This window comes from Narcine bancroftii, chromosome 1 (genome assembly GCF_036971445.1).
Source record: "Narcine bancroftii isolate sNarBan1 chromosome 1, sNarBan1.hap1, whole genome shotgun sequence".
Classification (NCBI taxonomy): domain Eukaryota; kingdom Metazoa; phylum Chordata; class Chondrichthyes; order Torpediniformes; family Narcinidae; genus Narcine; species Narcine bancroftii.
Genome location: NC_091469.1, coordinates 483,557,782 through 483,580,196, shown reverse-complemented (window position 1 = coordinate 483,580,196; position 22,415 = coordinate 483,557,782). Strand labels below are relative to the sequence as shown.

The 22,415-nt window shown below is 44.6% G+C and overlaps 1 protein-coding gene across 1 annotated transcript in view; it reads right to left on the bottom strand.

Moving 5' to 3' along the window:
* LOC138761602 (vasoactive intestinal polypeptide receptor 1-like) overlaps nt 1-22,415 on the bottom strand; it is a 155,480-nt gene that overhangs the window by 7,007 nt on the left and 126,058 nt on the right. The window contains exons 13-16 of the mRNA XM_069934035.1: nt 19,750-19,810; nt 10,203-10,272; nt 5,488-5,579; nt 326-455 (exon numbers count right to left, since the gene is read on the bottom strand). Of these exons, the coding sequence (XP_069790136.1) occupies nt 326-455; nt 5,488-5,579; nt 10,203-10,272; nt 19,750-19,810 (353 nt within the window). The remainder of the gene's footprint in view (nt 1-325; nt 456-5,487; nt 5,580-10,202; nt 10,273-19,749; nt 19,811-22,415) is intronic.

Sequence of the window (22,415 nt, the reverse complement as noted above, 5' to 3'; positions counted from 1 at the left end):
ATTTTACACAGAGAGTGGTGGGTGTCCGGAACGCATTGCTGGGGTGATGATGGAGGCTGGTACAACAGGGGCATTTAAAAGACTCTTCAACGTGCACATGGATGCCAGAAAAGTAGAAGGTAATGGGTGTGAGATGAGGAAGGGTAAGATGGCTGGGTGGGTTTACATAGCTCAGCACAACACCGTGGGCAGAAGGGCCTAGAACAAGGAGACCTCGCCTCATTACTTGGGGGATTTAACCCATGTCTCCACCGCCACAAGGCGGCAGCTCTACCCCGCTGCTGAGCCACTGTGTCAGAGAGGGCAGGAGGGGCGGACAGCGTACCTGGAAGGATCCTAGTCCAAGCTCGATGTAGAACCTTAGGTCCTCCGCGACGTGGTCAGGAAGAAAGACACAAACAATATAATGGATGCCCAGGAGGGGAATAAGCAGGAGAGTCGATTTTGTCAATCGTCTGGAAAAGAAATATTTTTTTCATTTATTTATTTCAATTTTAATTTAGAGCAGTGATTGTGAATAGACTTTTTCCTCTTAGATTAGGAGAGATAATTATGAGAGGACATGGCTTTAGGGTGAAAGGGATCTAAAAAGACATCTATGGTGGCCATTTTAGGTTCACTTGCATATTTTTGTTTCTCTAAACCAGCGGTTTTCAAACTGCCCCCTAAACTCACATCCCATTTGTACTCTGAGATTAGTAAGGGATTGCTGAAGGTGGGATGTGGGTGGGAAGGGAAGGATGAGAACCACTGCTCTGGACCCAATTATTACTGAAATACTTTGCTTGAGAAAAATTGTCATTAGCCCATTTCCTATGGAGTTATGAAACCATGCACATAACAAGTCAATGAGGGACGATTACAACAGTGGTGTCCAAACCTTTTCTTTCCACCTACATCCCATCTTAAGCAATCCTTTACTAATCACAGAGCACCTATAGCATAGGGATTACTTAGTGGTATGGGGGTAGTTTGAAAACCATTGCTCTAAATTGACTAAAAACGCAAGAATGAAGATATGGGCACAATTTATGATTTATTTGGTCATCATAGTTTTTCTCTTGCCATTCCTATTATAATTGATCATTTTTTTCCAACCCTCTTTGTTAGATACAGGTTTTAAGCAGTGGAATAGATTAGGCATTAAAAGTTTTAAAAATCTTTTTTATTCAAGAAAATTTTGCTTCTTTGAACAACTAACAGCAAAATTTAATCTTTCTCATGAGACACTTTTTTAGATATTTACAAATTAAGCATTTTGTTCAGTTCAAACCCTCTTGATTTTCCTCAAATTTCTGAAATGAATATTCTTAATGTTATTTTTTGATTTGCAATTTTCCCATGGAGGATTAATATCAAATAGTTATTATAATTTAATGGATTTAAGAATGGCCTCAATGTCTGGGATTAAGAATGTTTCGGAACGTGTTTTGAACAGAGTATTCACGGACAAGGATTGGGACACAACTCCGAATTTGATCAATGAGTCTTCATTTTGTGGATGACATATTTTGTTGCAATTTGATTTGGTGCACAGAATACATATGTCTAAAGTTAAATGATCTCGTTTTTATCCTGATATGGATTAATTATGTGATAAGTGTAAAATATTTGAGCTTCATATGTATTGGGAGAGTCCGAACTTAGAACATTTTTCGACGGATATTTTCCAAACTTTAACAATGATTATTGACTAAATTAGAATCATGCCCTTTGATAGCCCTTTGATCTCTGTCCTCTGTCCTCAACCCAGAAGAGAATCCTAGCTTTTGCTTTGTTGATAGCGAGACAAGCAATTTTGATGAAGTTTGATGCACCATCAATCACTCAGGAGATTCCAATAGGCGTTAATTCACTTGAGAACATGGCATGTCCCTACTGTTCAGCCGTCCTGCACTGAGTTGCAGGGGACTATGGAAGAGTCATCTTTATACAGGAGCCTGTGGGGTGGGGCCACACAGGTACAACCGGCCAATAGGAATGTTTGACCAGAAAAATTATACATTACAGTGGTTTACCTCAAAGTGGAAACATAATGTTTCTCCCGCTCACATTCAATAATTACAGGATATCATATTTGTTTGGAAAAATTAGATCTAATATTAAAGATGCAAAGTCTGAATTTGATACAATGTGGGGCCCGTTCATGGATTATTATCATAATCTGAGGAGTGAAGTGGTGTGGATCCCCTGGGGATCTAGCATATTGTAAATTCATATTTATAATATATACAGATAATAGAGGGAGGGGGTAGATTAGTAGGGATCAAAAATATCTTTTCTTTTCCTTTTTATTAACGACAGATCACGGGTCATATCACAGAACACATGATCACATCAGAGAAGGATAAAATATCTTACATAAGGGAATTTTACATGTATTATTTGTTTTCAATATTATTTTATGATTCATGATTTAATTGTTTAATGATTATAATTATGGAATTTGATGCCCTGAATGAAATAAGTTATGTGAATGCTTCTAATGTACAATTGATATGAATGGGCAACTAAAGCGGCATCATCTGCAAAGAGTAGTTCACGGACAAGTTTCTCTTGTGTCTTGGTGTGAGCTTGCAGGCGCCTCAGATTGAAGAGACTGCCATCCGTGCGGTACCGGATGTAAACAGCGTCTTCATTGTTGGGGTCTTTCATGGCTTGGTTCAGCATCATGCTGAAGAAGATTGAAAAGAGGGTTGGTGCGAGAACACAGCCTTGCTTCACGCCATTGTTAATGGAGAAGGGATGCCGCTTTAGTTGCCCATTCAGAGCCAGCTCTTCAGCGCTTGACGTCCTGCTTTGCGGAAACTGCCAAAATGTTTGGCCTGGAAGTCAGCCTGAAGAAAACTGAGGTCCTCCATCAGCCAGCTCCCCACCATGACTACCAGCCCCCCCATATCTCCATCGGGCACACAAAACTCAAAACGGTCAACCAGTTTACCTATCTCGGCTGCACCATTTCATCAGATGCAAGGATCGACAATGAGATAGACAACAGACTCGCCAAGGCAAATAGCGCCTTTGGAAGACTACACAAAAGAGTCTGGAAAAACAACCAACTGAAAAACCTCACAAAGATAAGCGTATACAGAGCCGTTGTCATACCCACACTCCTGTTCGGCTCCGAATCATGGGTCCTCTACCGGCACCACCTACGGCTCCTAGAACGCTTCCACCAGCGTTGTCTCCGCTCCATCCTCAACATCCATTGGAGCGCTTACACCCCTAACGTCGAGGTACTCGAGATGGCAGAGGTCGACAGCATCGAGTCCACGCTGCTGAAGATCCAGCTGCGCTGGATAGGTCACGTCTCCAGAATGGAGGACCATCGCCTTCCCAAGATCGTATTATATGGCGAGCTCTCCACTGGCCACCGTGACAGAGGTGCACCAAAGAAAAGGTACAAGGACTGCCTAAAGAAATCTCTTGGTGCCTGCCACATTGACCACCGCCAGTGGGCTGATAACGCCTCAAACCGTGCATCTTGGCGCCTCACAGTTTGGCGGGCAGCAGCCTCCTTTGAAGAAGACCGCAGAGCCCACCTCACTGACAAAAGGCAAAGGAGGAAAAACCCAACACCCAACCCCAACCAACCAATTTTCCCTTGCAACCGCTGCAATCGTGTCTGCCTGTCCCGCATCGGACTGGTCAGCCACAAACGAGCCTGCAGCTGACGTGGACTTTTTACCCCCTCCATAAATCTTCGTCCGCGAAGCCAAGCCAAAGAAGAAGAAAAGACAATTGATATGTATATGATATGCTTTGATTTACATTATTATTAGTTTACCTCATGTTAAGGGTTTTTGTTAAACTCAAATAAAAAATATTTTAAAAACGGGTGAAAACATGAAAGGTTTAGGGGGAACATGAGGGAGAACTTCACTCGGTGAGGAGTGGGGCTGCCAGCTGACATGGTAAATGCCGGCTCACTGTTAAGTTTCAAGAATAATTTGGACAGATACATGCACAGGGGAGATCTGAAAGGTTATGGAATGGGGGCAGGTCAATCGGACTAGCGGAGTAAAATTTTGGCACAGACTAGAAGGGCCGGATGGCTTGTTTTCTGTGTTCTATGGTTCTCAAACATTTTTCCCACTCACCTCCCTCCTTACTAACCACAGAGCACCTATGGCATAGGGGAAAAAAAAAGAAAACTACTGAATTAGAGAGACGGCATGGTAACGGGCATTAATTTGGACGTTGTGTGAACCCATACTGCAGCAACATTGGCGTTTATTATTACTGTCAAGACATATGTATTCTAGGTTTTATCTGTACTGTACCTGTCAGCGCAATACTTTGTAGACAAGAAACATGAGATACAAGTGTTGTGTGTGGAAAGCCACTACATCTGATCGGGATTTCTGAACTAACTTGATGGGACCACGGTCGTATCTGCGGATGGACATTGCCCGAATGGACGTTATACGGCGCATGACTGTATATTGAACGAGGCAAACTCTGCTGCTTCTTTGGGCAGCGAATTCCACAGAGTTACTACTCCCTGGAGACGCAGTTCCTCCTCAGCTCTGCCCTAAATCTACTCCCCCAAGCAATGAGGCGAGGTCTCCTTATTCTAGACTCACCTGCCAGTGGAAACAACCTCCGAGTTTTAACCTTCTGGATTTCATTCCCAATCATCCCCACCCGGCAAAGATTACTCTGGAATGGGCAACAAATCAGGCCCCCTAATGAGAGGCAGGGCTTTCGTACGATTGAGGAGGTGAGAAAAGTTCAGCAGATTGATCCTTGGCAGGACTGAGGAATGAAGAAAGTTTGGATAGTCTATGGGTAAACTCACTGGAATTTAGAAGGATGAGAGGGGATCTTATTGAGACATAAAATTCTGACAGAAATGAACGGGAAGAATGTGGCCGATGTTGGGGAAGCCCCAAACAAGGCGTCACGGTCGAGGGATAAGGGGGGGGGGGACCTATTTTGGACTCAGAAACCTCTTCACTTGGAGATGTGTGAACTTGCGGAACAATTGCATTGCTGTCAGAAATGGCTTTAATGGAGACAAATATACTTGCTGGAATTCAGAAGAATGAGAGGGGATTGCATAAAAATGCATAGAATTATGAAAGGACAGACAAGACCCACCAGCAGGTGAGACCAAAACTCAGGAATACAGCCGCAAAATTCGGGGCAGGGGAGTAGATTTAGGACAGAGATTAGGAGGAACTGCTTCTCCCAGAGAGGAGTAATTCCGTGGACGTCCTCCCAAGGAAGGAGTGGAGGCTACCTCTTTAAATACATTAAAAGCGCATATAGGTTTTTGCAAAGTCAGGGAACTGGGGTGGGGGGGTGGGGTGGGGTGGCGAGGAAAAACCAGGAGCAGAGACTGCAACCAGATCAGCCATAAATGGTGGTGCAGGCTCGATAGATCAAATAGTCGACTCCTGTTCCTGTTTACGATGTTCTGGTCCATGATTGTATCTTGCATTGGGCATCAATCTACTGACCCTTCCTTCAACAGTGACTCACGAGAAAGGGTTGTGCGAGATCCTTCCTGCATTTGTTGATCCTAGTTTCTGAATCAGGATGCGAATGATGTTCAGAAAGATCACGAAGTTCACCTTGACAACAAAGACAAAAAAAGAGATAGCCCCATTAATTTGACTTCTTCATCATGGAGCGATTATAGATTACAGTGTAGATTCCCATTACTGAAAAGTTGAGACTCTCTAAATCTAACCGTTGTACAAGAAAACAGGAGCCTACTGGTGTCAATTTCAGACTGTGGCATACATTATACATTCGTTACATTACCCAGCCTTCTCTTCCAAATAATTCAAGAAAGTTGCATAATATATAACCATATAACAATTACAGTATGGAAACAGGCCATCTCGGCCCCTCTAGTCGGCATCGATTTAAGTGAACTCCATTAGTTCCACCTACCTGCTCCCAGCCCATAACCCTCCAACCCCCTCACATTCCTGTACTCATCCAACCTCCTCTTAAGGAGATAATTGACCTTGCTGCAACCACGTCTTCCAGAAGGTCGTTCCACTCAGCCACCCCTCTCTGAGTGAAGAAGCTTCCTCTTATGTTACTTCTAAAGTTTCTCCCCCAACCCTAAACTTATGACCCCTCATTCCAATCTTTCCCACCCTCAAGGGGAAAAGCCTATTCAGATCTACTCTATCTATTCCCCTCATAATTTTATATAAACGTTTACAGCTCAGAAACAGGCCATATCGGCCCTACAAGTCCACACCGGATCACTTGAACAACTCGACTAATTCCCCCCTCCCACTCTCCACCCATAACCTTCCAACCCCACTCATATCCATGTACACATCCAACCTTCTCTTAAATGACAGAAAGGACCCTGCTACAACTATCTCCTCTGGAAGATCATTCCATTCTGCCACCACTCTCTGAGTGAAGAAGCATCCTCTAGCATTTCTCCTAAAGTTTTTTCTCCTTACCCTTAACTTATGCTCTCTTGTTCCAACCTCTCCTGCCCTCGGGGGAAAGAGTCTACTCACATCTAGTCTATCTCTATCAAATACCTCTATCAAATCCCCTCTCGGCCGTCTACGTTCCAGTCTCTTTAAACTTTCTCTGTACTCTAGATGTTGTAAGCCAGGCAACATCCTTGTAAACCTTCTCTGCACCCTCTCCACCTTACCTATATCCTTCCTATAATGTGGAGACCAGAACTGAACACAATACTCCAAACCTGGCCTCACCAATGCCTTAAACAGCTGCAGTATCACTTTCCAGCTCTGAACTCTACAGTATGATTTATGAAGGCCAGCATACCATATGTCTTCTTAATTACCCTGTCTACATGGGAATCCACCTTCAAGGAACTCTGTACCGTAATTCCAAGATCCCCCTGCTCCTCTGCGTTCCTCAATGCCATCACCCTAACTGTATATGTCCTATTTTGGTTAATTTTTCAAAATCCAACACCTCACACTTGTCTACATTGAATTCCATCTGCCATCTTTTCAGCCCACTTTTCCAAACAAACCAAATCCTTCTGTAATCCAAGAAAACCTTCCTCACTATCCACCACTCTCCCTTTTTTCCTATCATCTGCATATTTGCTTACCCAGTTAACCACCCCTCCTCCAAATCATTAATCTAAATGATAAACAACAGGGGATCCAGTACCAATCCCTGAGGCACACCACTCGTCACAGGCTTCTCTCCTGGCAGACAGTTGTCCACCATGACTCTCTGCTGTCTATCTTCCAGCCACCTCTGAACCCATCTCACTATCTCTCTATTAATCCCTAGTGACTGAACCTTCCTCACTAACCTTACATGTGGAACCTTATCAAAAGCTTTACTAAAATCCAGATAGATCACGTCAACTGCCCTAACTTCATCCACTTTCCTTGTCACCTCTTCAAAAAACTCAGCAAGATTTGTCAAACATGACTTTCCCTTCACAAACCCATGCTGGGTGGCCTTGATCAATCCCTGCCTATCCAGATATTTGTACATACTATCTCTAAGAATATCCTCCATAACTTTCCCCACCACTATACCTCTATCAAATCCCCCCTCAACCTTCTACGCTCCAATGAATAAAGACCCAGTCTACTCAATCTTTCTCCATATTCTAGATACTGCAATTCAGGCAGTAACTTCCTTGCAAAATCTTTTCTGCCTTATTTCTGATACCATTTTTTAAAGTAATTTTTTTATAGACGATTGTACCTTGTGTCTATGTTTAAGTCCAGTGGTCACAAAATTCCCTACACAGTGAGTAAGGTTCTTCTGTGAGCAGGCTGACAGGTCATCCCTAACATTCATACAAGCCGTGTAAAGAGCACAATTTTCAGAATTAAATTTCAATTAAAAGGACGATCAGTTAACGCCAACCAAGCACTGTGGTGGGGTTCATTCAGGAGCCTGATGGCTGTGGTGAAGAAACGGTCTCTCCAATGGGAGGAGGGAGAAGAGAGTGTGTCCAGGGTGTGATGGGTCCTTCAGTGCAGATGCTTCTCCACTTACAATGGTTCAGCTTATGATTTTTCAAAGTTACGTTGGCATGACAGCGATATGAAAATACCTGTACATAGTCCCTTGGTTCTGTAGTTTCGCGATTCACCGCGCGGTGGTGTTGATCAATTTGCCCAGCTGTAAGCTATGGTGAGTGTTCCGAGCACATTTAAGGTAGGCGAGGCTAGGCTACTTGGGATTTTTCCACTTACGATGGGTTTATTAGAATGCAGCCCCATTATAAGTCGAGGAGTATCTGTATATCCAACCAAATCCTCAACAGTGGAACAGGCGGATTGAGTTACTCCAAACTCAACAGCTGTAAAGGCGGGCGAAGGCTGCAACAAATCCATCAGCTCTGATCGCCGTGGTTTCCATTGTTGGATCTGTGAAGTATCATGCACTTCTTGGAGAGCAACATGAAGTCCACATTAAACAAACACACGCACAGGTGTCTTCACTCGGAGGGTCAATGGAACAAAAACCTCGAGGGAGTAGCCACGACGGAGCTGAATATTGACTGACTTTACCAGGCAGCGGGAGATGCAGATGGAGTCTGTGAACTGTGATGGTCTGAGCTGCGTTCAACACCTTCAACAGCTTCTTCTGACCTCGCCTCGAGCCTCAGGGTCCCTCACTGATCTGCCGCAGTGGTCACCATCCAGTAAGTCGTTCCCTGCTTCTGGTTCGCAAATGGGGAGGGGGTGGTCTCCCCTAGTTCTGGTATCCTGTGCCAGTCCTCTGGCAACCCTCGTGGCTGCTGCCGATCATGGGGAAGTATCTTGGGTGCAGACCCCCCACGGACATGGGATTTTTAAATAAAACTGCCGTCAGCTCCATTTACAGGCCGTTTAAAGCCTGAATGGAGCTGATGGCTGTCGGGCTGGACAGTTGGACCCTGCGGAGAAGCGCTGTCTCTCCTCTCCTCACTCTCAGTGGGTCCATACCAGCGGTGGCACTGCCGTTACTTATTTTCACATCCCTCAGTACCCCTCTCATCCACGTACCTGTCCAAAATCTTAAATAGTAAAATTCTCCCCGCATTCACCACCTCAGCTGGCAGCTCAATCCACACTTCCACCACTCTCTGTGTGAAGAAGTTCCCCCTAAACTCTTCCCCTCCCAACCTTAACTATTGTCCTCTAGTTTGTATCTCATCCATCCTCAGTGCAAAAAGATGACCTACATCTACTCTCTGTCCCCCTTATAATTTTAAATACCTGGATCAAATCTCCCCTCATTCTTCTACACTCCAGGGAATAACATCCTAACCTGTTTAACCTTTCCATGTAACTCAGTTCCTAAAGTCCTGGCAACATCCTAGTAAATCTTCTCTGCACTCTTTCTATCTTATTGATCTTTCCTGTAGTTAGGTAACCAGAACTGCACACAATTCTCCAAATTTGGCCTCACCAATGTCTTATACAATTTTATTGTAATATTGCAACTCCTGTATTCAATATTTTGATTTATGAAGGCAACGTGCCAAAAGCTCTCTTTATGACCCTTATATACATGCGATGCCATTTGCAGGGAATTACTGCGTGTACCTTCTGTTCTACTGCATTTCTCAGTGCCCTACCATTTGCCTTGTGTGTCCTACCTTGGTTTTTCATTCCAAAATGCAACACTTCACACTTGTCTGCACTAAATTCCATCTGCCATTTTGCTGCCCACTTTCCCAACAAGTCCAGATCCCCCTGCAATCCTTGAAAGCTTTCCTCTGCGTCCACTGCATCTCCAAGCTTTCTGACAACTGCCAACTTGCTGAACCAAATCCTTTTACCTCTGTGGACCCTGCGAGACCTGCTGACTTCCTCCAGCGTTTTCGTGCTTTCTTTCCCTACGGTCACCGCTTCTTCAGACTTTTGTGTTTCAACCCCTCCCCACAATCATGTGACTTTTTGGTGAGAATCTGATCTCTCTCTCCGTAACTCTGCACACTACCAGGGTTGTCTTGCTGTACTATGCATGGGATGACTGGCACCCCAAACTCACCCACTTTGCCTCAGTGCATGTGACCATGTACCGGAGAAACTCTGCGAGCCGAGCAATATCCGTGGGAGAGAAAGAATGAGGAGCCAAGTTCCCTTTATCGAGAGTGGGTTGCAATGAGGGGGGATCACAATTTAATCGTTCCTCACTCCTTCTCATTCATTCTTGACTCCCGCTCAATAACTGACCCCATTTAACAACCATTCAGTTAATCCGAAGACAAAAATATTTTCACTTACTAAAACTGATACCAATATGGCGCCTCGTATAATCCACCAGGTATATTTGTTCTGGTTTTTATCCCAGCATCTAAAAAATAAACCAGAACACCTCTGAAGAAGAGTGATCAGTCCATTCTTCCAACATTCTCTCGCTGAGAAGGTTTCATACCCTCCCATACTTTTGCTAATATGGAATTACTTGCCATACGATCGTGACATATCATTCCATACCTTAAAATAACACTCTTAGTTATTATTGTGTATTGGCCATAGAACCACATGGCATGAATCAGGCCCATTGGTTCAAACACTGGGGTCTCCCCTTATTCTATTCACAGGGCCCTTTCCATCCATCACACAGTACCTTTGACCCATGATAGATAGGGTCAATGGGGACAAGGTTTTCCCATAGAGAGTGGGGGGAGGGTAGATTCAAACAAGAGGGCATGGACTGAGATTGAAGGGGGAAAAGTTTAGGGGAAACATGAGGGGGAATTTCTTCACTCAGAGGGTGGTGGGAGTGTGGAAGGAGCTTCAGGCCGATGTGGTAGATGTAGGGACATATTTAATATTTTTTTAAAAGTTGGATAAGTTTATGGATGAGAGAGGTGTGGAGGGTTATGGGCCAGGTGGGTGTCAATGGGACTAGATCTTTAGCATGGACTAGAAGGGCTGAACTGGCCTGCTTCTGTGCTGTAACTGTTATATGGTTATACCATCAGATATGATATTGGCATGGGAAAGCCCTGCAAAAGGTAGCGGACACAGCTCAGGACATCACAGGGAAAACCTTCCCCCACCGTCGAGGACATCTACTTGGAACATTGCCGTTGGAGAGCAGCAGCAATCATCAAGGATTCACACCACTCAGCATACTCTGTTCTCGCTGCTGCCATCAGGAAAGAGGTATCGGGGCCACAAGACTCACCCCACCAGGTTCAGGAACAGTTGCTCCCCCTCCACCATCAGACTCCTCGACGACAAACTCAATCAGGGACTCATTTAAGGATTTTTACTTGTGCACTTCATTAATTTTTTCCCCTCTCTCGATTGCACAGTCATTTGTTCATTTGTTTACTTGTGCATGTTGAGCATATTTTTTTTGAACTACCAATAAGTGATAGTTCTGCCTGGCCCCCGGGATAAAGAATCTCAGTGATGTCATGTATGTTCTCGGACAATAAATCTGAAATCTGGAAGGAGGTGCAGAAACATCAAAATCAAGACTGCCAGGCTAGGAAATAGCTTCTTCCTGCAGACTGTGGACTGGACATTGTGTGACCTGTTGAATTTCTCCTTGTTCTTTGGAATCCTATAACCTTGGCTGTCTTATAAATGTAATGAGTAATCCCTCTCTGTCCCTCCAAGCCCATCATCTCCTTGCAGCCGCCCAATTCTACTCGAACGTTGCAATAGTCCCTGCCTCAAACCCCTCCTGCGGCAGCCCGCAATGTTCACCTCCCACCCTCTGTGTGCAAAACAAGGTTAACCCTCAGTTCCTGTAAATCCTCTATCTCTCTCTCTTGTCTCCCCCCCCCCCCCCACCTCACCTTTACCCTATTAACCACATCCTCGAGGTTTGGGGGGTGGGGAGTGTAGATTTAGGATAGAGATGAGGAGGAACTGCTTCTCCCTCAGAGTAGTGAATCTGTGGAATTCGCTGCCCAAGGAAGCGATAGAGGTTGCCTCGTTAAATATATCTAAGACAGAGTTAGATCATTTTATTTTACATAGCAGAAGGATTAAGGGTGATGGGGAACAGATGGGTAGGTGGAGCTGAGTGCACGGCCAGATCAGCCTTGATCGTATTGAGTGGAGGGGCAGGCTGGATGGGCCGGATGGAGGGCTCCTGCTCCTATTTCCAATGTTGTTATGCACACATACTGCTATCTCTCCCACCCCGCTGTTTCCCCACAACCCACATAGTGTACAACTCCCATTATCCAAAATGGTCAGGACCAGGGCTATTTCGGATAAATGGTTTATTCGGAGAACTGGTCACTTTTTAAAAACAGCTGAATAGCAAATCACCTGTATCGATATTTAAACAACAACGAACAACAAGGGAAGGTTTTTCAAGCATTAAAATAATGTTTGATTCTCACCAAATCCCCGTCGATCCCTGACGCGTCCCCATTGCAGCCGCCAATCACCAAGACCTCCCAACCGCCCCTGCCATTTTCCTCAACACGTCCGCACCACTGCTGTCGATCCCTGAGGAAGCTTCCTAGGCCGACGGAACATTCACTGGTGAGTTGGCTGGCTCCCGTCTCCCTGTGGGCTCGTTCCGGCGGGGGCTGTTCCAGCCTTGTGGCCTGGTTCTCGACATTGGAGCCCAACCCAGACATCGCCTGCACACATTCCCCCTCCCAACCGCCGCGGATGATCACCAGCACCTCCCCACAGAGGTCCCCACTCATGCCCGGGAGCCTGAGGTCCCCGCTCTTGCCCGGGAGGCCAATCTCTTGATGATGCCAGGACAAGGGACTCTTACGGCTCGCAGTTTGACAGGGAGAGATGGAGAGAAGTCAATAGGAGAAGGTAAAGAAGAAATGGAAAGAGAGAGGGGAGGGAGTTACCTGAAACGAAGACAATCATCGTTCTAGTCGAGTGAATTTTTTTTCCAACCTGTGAGGTCAGTTCGGCTCTGAAAAAATTTTGGATAAATGAGGATTTCTGATTTTTTTCAGATATCTTCATTTATCCAAAATTTTTCAGAGACGAACAGAATTCACTTCCTGGTCCAAAGAATTTTTTGGATAAATGAGGATTCCGGATAATCCGATTTCAGATCATTGGAGCTATTCTGTAGTTCCTGTCTCAAGATTCCTTTTGAATGTTTCAGTGAAGGAAGGAAGCTGTTTCCCTTTGAACTGTGAAAAAAATCCTCCTGATGTTCCACATTTCTTTTTTTCAGGTGCCCTTATATCTGTGACCTCAAATCCCCAGACACCACAATTGTTATTTTGTTTCATGAGAAGACTTCCTAATTCTGCACCAGTTTTCACCTGCAAAATTGGAAATGAACACCTTTAAGAATTCTTAACTGTGACGAACTCTCGAATGCGGTGGCTATTTCCAAGTGGAATTGTGCAGGTCTAGAGGGATATTACAAATGTTGAGCACAGTACAGACCCTTCAGCCCACTGTGGTCTCCTCTACATCAGAGAAACTGGGTGCTATTATCTGTGGATTGCAGAGGAACACATGACCTCCCTCGGTGGAATGCTGCAGATTGTGGAGGGTCATGTGACCTCCCTGTCTAAAACCTGCTCATGAGTCACATCACCTGCCAATCAAGGTTGGACTCCAACCACCCATTAGTGTACACCTTACCATCGGCTCATTTAAATGACTTGGTGCTAGACACCCAGCTCAGAACAGTATAAGACTTTGATGCTCATTGTATCTCTGTCTCTCTGCCTCTTGGTCCAAACCCCAGTCATCGGTCCATGCCAGGTCGCTACTGTGGACATCCCTGGAGGAGTCACAGGTAACATGTGCACTACACTGAGTTGAGCAATAGTACTGCAATAACCATATAACAATTACACCACGGAAACAGGCCAATTTGGCCCTTCTAGTCCACACTTATCCAAGTACCCTCCTCTAATCCCACTTACCAACACTCTGCCCATCTCCCTCCATCCCCCTCCCATCCATATACTGATCCAACTCTTTCTTAAATGACAAAATTGACCCTGCCTCCACCACCTTTCCCGGAAGCCCATTCTACACAGTAACCCCTCTCTGAATAAAGAAGTTCCCCCTCATGTTACTCCTAAACCTTTGCCCGTCAACTCTCAACCCATGACCTCTTATATCCATCTCTCCGACTCTCAATGGGAAAAGTCTTTCCACCTCAACTCTATCTATCCCTCTCATTATCTTAAACACCTCTATCAAATCCCCTCTCAGCCTTCTACATTCCAAGGAATAAAGACCTACTTTGCTCAATCTCTCCTTGTATTCCAGATGCTGAAACCCAGGCAACATTTTTGTAAATCTTCTCTGCACTCTCTCTATCTTGTTAATATCCTCCTATAAATCGGTGACCAGAACTGCACACAGTACTCTAAATTTGGCCTCACCAATGCCATGTACAGTTTCATCATTACTTCCCAACTCCTATATTCTATGCACTGATTTATATAGGCAAGCATATTAAAGGCCTTCTTCACCACTCTGTCCACATGCGCTCCTACCTTCAGGGAACAATGCACCGTTATTCCTAGATCTTTCTGCTCCACTGCATTCTTCAATGCCCTCCCATTTACCACATATGTCCTGCTTTCATTATTCTTTCCAAAATGAATCACCTCACACTTATCAGCATTAAACTCCATCTGCCATCTTTCTGCCCACTCCTCTAAGCAGTTTAAATCCCTCTGCAATCTTTGAAAACCCTCTTCATGATCCACAATTTCCCCTATTTTAGTATCATCTGCATATTTACTAATCCGATTTACTGCCCCATCCTCCAGATCATTAATATATATGACAATGAGCAACGGTCCCAATACTGAACCCTGAGGTACACCGCTTGTCACCGGCCTCCATCTTGACAAACAATTATCTACTACTACTCTCTGGCACCTTCCTTCCAGCCACTGTTGAATCCATTTGACTATATCAAAGTTAATACCTAGCGCTTGAACTTCCTAATTAACCTCCCATGCAGAACCTTATTGAAGGCCTTACTGAAGTCCATATAGACAACATCCACTGGTCTACCCTCATCAACATTCCTAGTCACCTCTTCAAAAAATTCAACAAGATTGGTCAAACACGACCTTCCACGCACAAATCCATGTTGAGAGTCCCTAATCAGACCCTATCCCTCCATATACTTATATATATTATCTCTAAGAACGCTTTCCATCAATTTACCTACCACAGACGTCAAAGTTACAGGCCGATAATTGCTAGGCTTGCTCCTCGAACCCTTTTGAAACAACGGAACCACATGTGCAACACGCCAATCCTCCGGCACGATACCCGTCTCTAATGACATTTGATCACATTGATCAGTGCTGGCAGAGAGCTGCACCTCCATTGGTACAGGGAATCGGGGGTGTGTTTGAAAGTCCCTGTTTGTGAAGTGTGTATACGTGCGGGAGAGTGCGGTGGGGTAAGAGCCACCAGTATCGAAGTCCCTTGTGCCCAATGTGCCTGATCGCACCATTATAGAAAAAGATAAGAAGCCACTGGAATCAGAGCCCAACCTGGATCTGATATGAATGTCTATATAGTTATTTAGTAGGAGAGTGATTAAGTATAATTTGCATCCCCTGTTTGTCTCCCATATGTTCAATAAAGTTAACTTTTGATTTGTAACACTTGTCTCTCTGTGAACCCACCGAACCTGATACTTTCCAAACCCAATAAGCACAGACTAGAGGTCGCTTCATTGAGCCCCTCGGCTCTGTCCGCTGCAATAGCGCGGATCTCCCAGTGGCCACCCACTTCAATCCCCCAACCCCATTCATTTGCTGACACGTCTGTCCATGGTCTCATGCCCTGCCAGACTGAGGGCACCTGCAAATTGGAGGAACAACACGTTCCATCTGGATTGCATTAACATCGACTTCTCCGGTTTCAGATAGCCCCTTCCCCATCTTCATCCCCCTGTCTCCTTTACCTCAGCTCTGCATTCACAGTTTTTTTTACAATCTTTTTATTGTTTGTTTATAATAAATACAGTGCAATGAAGAAAATGGAACAAAACTGAAAATATAATATCACATATGTAATATATATATATATATATATATATATATATATATATATATATATATATCAAGACAAAACTCCATAGAAACATAGAAAAATAGGTGCCGGAGCAGGCCATTTGGCCCTTCAAGCCTACACCGCCATTCAATATGACCATGGCTGATCAGTACCCAGTTAACCTGCCTTCTTCCCATACCCCCCGATCCCCTTCGCCACAAGGGCCAATTCTAACCTACTCTTAAATATTGACAAGGAACCAGCCTCAACTACTTCCTGTGGCAAAGAATTCCCCAGATCCATCACTCTCTGAGAGAAGAAATTTTTCCTCATCTCAGTCCTAAAAAACTTCACCCTTATTCTTAAACTGTGACCCCTTGTTCTGGTTTTACCCCAGCATTGGAAACCACCTACCTGCGTCTAGTCTGTCTAATCCCTTAAGAATTTTATATAGTTCTATAAGATCCCCCCTCAATCTTCTAAATTCCAGAGAATACAAGCCTAGTCTATCTAACCATATCCAAGTCCTTCCGTCCCTGGTATCAGTCTAGTGAATATTCTCTGCCCCCCTCCATGGTGAGTATGTCCTTCCTCAGATAAGGAGACCAAAATTGCATGCAGTACTCCAGATGTGGCCTCACCAAGGCCCTGTACAGCTGGAGCAGGATCTCTGTACTCCTGTACTCAAATCCTCTTGCCATGAACGCCAACATAGCATTCACCTTCCTCACTGCCTGCTGTACCTGCACGCCCACTTTCAATGACTGATGCACTGCAACACCCAAGTCTCTCTGCATCTCCCCTTTTCCTAAACAGATACCATTTAGATTTTCCTGTTCTTACCTCCAAAGTGGATAACCTCACATTTATCCACATTATATAAGCATCTGCCATGTCTTAGCCCATTTGGCTAATTTGTCCAAATCACTCTGCACCCTCCTAGCGTCCTCAACACAGCAAACCATGCTACTCAACTTCGTGTTGTCTGCAAATTTTGAGATATTGCTATCTATTCCCACATCTAAGTCATTGATATATAAACTCCTCTGCACTGGATGAAGACAGAAAAGACACGAAAAATATTATATATATATTAAAAAACCACCTAATCTACTCTATTCACAGTCAACACCCCCACCCCAACCCCCATCAATTCTTGTTTCCTTTCTCTTCGTCTCTTCTCCATATCCAATGAAAACCTGTTGCTTGTTGCCCTGAACCCCCTTCCCCTGCCATTTTGCCTTTAATCAGTGGCCGCCTGCTTTTACTTACACCTTGAAGAAGGGCTCAGGCCCAAAATGTCAGCTGGATACCTTCACCTCCTTTGGATGCTGTGAAACCAGCTGACTTCCTCCAGTGTTTCTGTGTTTTGACTAAGTCACAGCGTCTTTCAAACTTTTGTGTTTCACCCCAGCCCGCAAAGTTCCGCCGACTCAGATAAAACTACCCCACAACGAACTATGGACGAGCCCTCACTTTTCTCTTTTTTTCCCCACACTAATTATATTTTTAAAAAATCTTTAAGTTAGGAATTATAATTTATATTAATTTTGCACCTGCAACACACAATTCTGCTGCCTCAAAATCACAAGTTCAGGACAATAAACTTGATTCTGATCCTAACCCTTCCCGACCTCACACCCACAACCCTCCATTTTTCTTACTTCCGTGCGACTGTCTAAGAGCTTTTCTGCGTGTCCTGATTGTACCAACCTCTAACACCACCTCCAACAATGAGTGCCAGGCACCCACCACTCTGTGTTTAAAAAAAAACGTCGTCCTGACATCTTCCCTCAACTTTCCTCCTCTTACCTTAAACAGACAGCCACTGCTTTGGGCCGCTGGTAAAAACATATGTCGGCACTTTTGGCGCAGAGTTTGGTGCAACGCCTTTTCAGCACCAGTGATCGGGACAGGGGTTTTAATCCTGCGCTGGAGTTGCATGTTCTCCCCGTGCCTGTGTGGGTTTCCCCTGGGGGCTCCGGTTTCCTCCTACCGTTCAAAATGTACTGGGTGTAAATTGGGTGGCATCGACTTGCGGGCCGAAATGGCCTGTTACTGTGCGGTATTTTGTGAAGAGGTTTTGGCTCCTTTAGGCCCTGTCCTATGTTGCAGATGTCGTGGAAGCTGCTGTAATTGGGTGTCATAGACTCGTGAGCTGAAATGACCTGTTGCCTGTGCTGTATGTCTAAATCTTTTATTAAAAATTACATCTAATATTCCATCTGGGCACTTTCCAACCGGATGGCTTTAACATCAACTTCTCCAGTTCTCTGTTCTCTCCCCTTTCCCTTTCTGTGTCTTCCTTCCTCCAGCTCTCCACCCCTTCCCTTTCCATTCACAGAATCATTTCCCCCCCCCTCCGTTTGTTGCTGTGCCCTCTCTCCCTTAGCCACCTATTACCTCCTGCCAGTGGGACCATGCTCCTCCCCCTGCCTCTCCCTCCACCATTTTGTTCAGGTGCCTGCCGATATTTTGCTCAGATCCTGAAGATGGGCTCAAGCCCAAAATGTTGGTTATATGTCCTTATCTTCGGAACATAAAGGACATTGTTTGACCTGCTGAGTTTCAGGTTTCAGGTTTCAGATTTCAGATTTATTCTCAGAGTACATACGTGACATCACATAGAGCCCAGAGATTCCTTTTTCTTGTGGGCCAGGCAGAATGATCACTTATTGTAGTACAAAAAATAAACTGTACACAGCGCAAACATGCAGACAAACAAAAAACCGTAAACAGATAATGAATTTAAACAAACTGACTGTGCACTACAGAAAAAATTTAATAACTCAATAAAGTGCACAAGTCTGAGTCCTCAAATGAGTCCCTGATTGAATTTGTCATTGAGGAGTCTGATGGTGGAGGGGTAGCAGCTGTTCCTGAACCTGGTGGTGCGAGTCTTGTGGCACCCAAACCTCTTTCCGGATGGTAGCAGCGAGATCGAACATCTATTTATTATCTACTTGAATATTTATTTGAATCTTGGTTTGTGTTTTTATTGTCTTTTTAATTCAATTTAATATTTTTGTAAGTCGTTTTTTAGATGCTGCTTAGCTGCAGCAGGTGAAATGTTAGTGCATATGTACAGTCTACAGTGTGTATGGCAATAAACTCATTATCACAGGGGTGGCCAACCTTTTAGCTTTTAATGTAGACATGCAGCATGGTAACAGGCCATTTAGCTCCACGAGTATGTACTGGGGCTGTAGGCTAATGAGGCAGCACTGACTCCTGGGCTGAAATGGCCTGTTACCTTTCCTGTATGTCTACATTAAAAACTAAAAGGTTGGCTACCCCTGAAGACCCTTGTCCAATGCCCCATTCAAGGTCAAGATCAGGGTCAACATTTCCTGCTCTCCTGGGTTCTCTCCTCAAGAAACTCAACCAAATTCCTGAGGTCGAACCCCCACGCAGGCTGGCTCACCTGGGATGAAATGAGCCGACATCCTGCCCCGGAGGATTTCCTGCAGTAATTATAACTCCCCCATCACCGGCAGCCAGAGGTTACGTGGTTGGTCCCTTGGCAAGTTAAAGGAGTGATGCGAGCCATCCTCCTGTCTTCTGGCACCTCACCTGTGCCTGATGAAGTTGTAGATATCTCTGTCAGGGCCTCAGTCATCTCACCTCCTGCTTCCTACGCCATTCTGAGATGTGAGGTGGTGAGGAAGGAGTCAGTGTAATCTTGGGTAAATCTAGCTACACCCCCGCAAAAAAGTAACTTTTTTTTGATAAAAGCTGCTTCAAATTCTGTTTTTAATATAGCTGAAAGTATAAAAACCTTCAAATGGAAGCTGCGATACATAATTCCAGGATTTAAGGAATAATTCTTACCTACCCCTTATTATCAACGAACTGCTTCATAATGATCCAGATTGTTAATTCAAGGCCTGGCAGACCTGTTGAGAGAGTGAAAGGCAAAACTGGTCAGGAATCTGCCACTCCACATCAAGTTCAAAGTTTATCATCATCTGATTGTATAAGAACAACCCGGCAAAACAGCATTCTCCGGTCCTCGGTGCAAAACGCGCAGACACACAACCCGACACAACACACATCCAGACAAATGAAACGCATGCAATACGTATATAAAAATAAATATTGTTTCATAAATATGAGGGTCAGTGTGAGCCGCTCCTTTGGTCGTTCAACATCCTCACTGCCCGTGGGAAGAAGCTGCTCCTCAGCCTGGTGGTGATGGCTCTGATCCTCCTGTATCTCTTCCCCGACGGGAGCAGCTGTGCACGGGGTGGAAGAGGTCCTCAATGATTTAGTGAGCTCTCTTCAGACAATGATCTTGGTAGATCACCTCAAAATGGGTGGCGAGGAGGGAGATCTCAGTTATCCACTCTCTGCCACTCAGTCGTCCTGTGCATTGACCTCCGATCCAATGTTTGACAGCAACCGCACCCCACTGTGAATCAGCCGGGTTATCTTTACATTTTGTAGCATCACCAGAGGCCGAACTGTTCACCAACAATCCTTGGTTCTAACTGGTTACGGACCTCTCTCAGGAGTAAATGAGAGATCTAGGGCAGCTGTTTTCAACCTTTTTCTTTCCACTCACATCCCACCTTAAATCATCCCTCTGCCATCGATGCTCTGTGATCAGTAAGGGTTTGCTTAACGTGGGATGTGGGTGGGAAGGGAAAGTTGAGAATCCCTGCTCTAGACCCAATGGTTACTGAAATATTTGGCTTGAGAAAAATTGTCATGGCCCATTTCCTTTGGAGTTCTGAAACCGTGCACATAACGAGTCAATTATAACCGTATAACCATATAACAATTACTGGATGGAAACAGGCCAATTTGGCCCTTCTAGTCCACACTTATCCAAGTACCCTCCTCTAATCCATCTTACCAGCACTCCTATAATCATATAACCATATAACCATACAGCACAGAACAGGCCAGTTCAGCCCTACTAGTCCATGCCGTAACAAATCCCCACCCTCCTAGTCCCACTGACCAGCACCCGATCCATACCGCTCTAGTCCCCTCCTATCCATGTAACTATCCAGTCTTTCCTTAAATGTAACCAATGATCCCACCTCGACCACGTCTGTCGGAAGCTCATTCCACATCCCCACCACCCTTTGCATAAAGAAATTTCCCCTCATGTTCCCCTTATAATTTTCCCCCTTCAATCTTAAACCATGCCCTCTAGTTTGAATCTCCCCCACTCTTAATTGAAAAAGCCTATCCACATTTACTCTGTCTGTCCCTTTTAAAATCTTAAACACCTCTATCAAGTCCCCTCTCAATCTTCTACGCTCCAGAGAAAAAAAGCCCCATTCTGCACAACCTTTCCCAGTAACTCAAACCTTGAAATCCTGTCAACATCCTCGTGAACCTTCTCTGTACTCTCTCTATTTTGTTTATATCTTTCCTATAATTTGGTGACCAAAACTGCACACAATATTCCAAATTTGGCCTCACCAATGCCTTGTACAATTTCATCATAACATCCCTACTCTTGAATTCAATACTCCGATTTATGAAGGCCAACATTCCAAATGCCTTCTTCACCACTCTATCTACCCGAGTATCAGCCTTGAGGGTACTATTTACCACAACTCCTAAATCCCTTTGGTGCTCTGCACATCTCAATAGCCTACCATTTAATGCATATGACCTATTTAGATTTGCCTTTCCAAAATGTAACACCTCACACTTATCTGTATTAAATTCCATCAGCCATTTCTCAGACCACACCTCCAGCCTTCCTAAATCACCTTTTAATCTACGGTAATCTTCCTCACTGTCCACAACACCACGAATCTTTGTATCATCCGCAAACTTGCTTATCCAATTCTCCACCCCTACTTCCAGATCGTTAATATATATAACAAACAATAGTGGACCCAGGACCGATCCCTGAGGAACTCCACTTGTCACCGGCCTCCAATTGGACAAATAATTTTCTACCACTACTCTCTGACACCTCCCATCCAACCATTGCTGAATCCATTTCACTACCTCCTTATTTATACCTAATGCCTCCACCTTTTTTCCTAACCTCCTGTGGGGAACTTTGTCAAAAGCTTTACTAAAGTCTAAATAGACAATATCCACAGCTTTCCCTTCATCAACCTCTTTTGTAACCCCCTCGAAAAACTCTGCCCATATCCCTCCATCCCCCCCCTCCATCCATATACTTATCCAACTCTTTCTTAAATGACAAAATTGACCCTGCCTCCACCACCTTTTCCGGAAGCCCATTCCACACAGTAACTCCTCTCTGAGTAAAGAAGTTCCCCCTCATGTTACTCCTAAACCTTTGCCCGTCAACTCTCAACCCATGACCTCTTGTATCCATCTCTCCGACTCTCAATGGGAAAAGTCTTTCCACCTCAACTCTATCTATCCCTCTCATTATCTTAAACACCTCTATCAAATCCCCTCTCAGCCTTCTACATTCCAAGGAATAAAGACCTACTTTGCTCAATCTCTCCTTGTATTCCAGATGCTGAAACCCAGGCAACATTTTTGTAAATCTTCTCT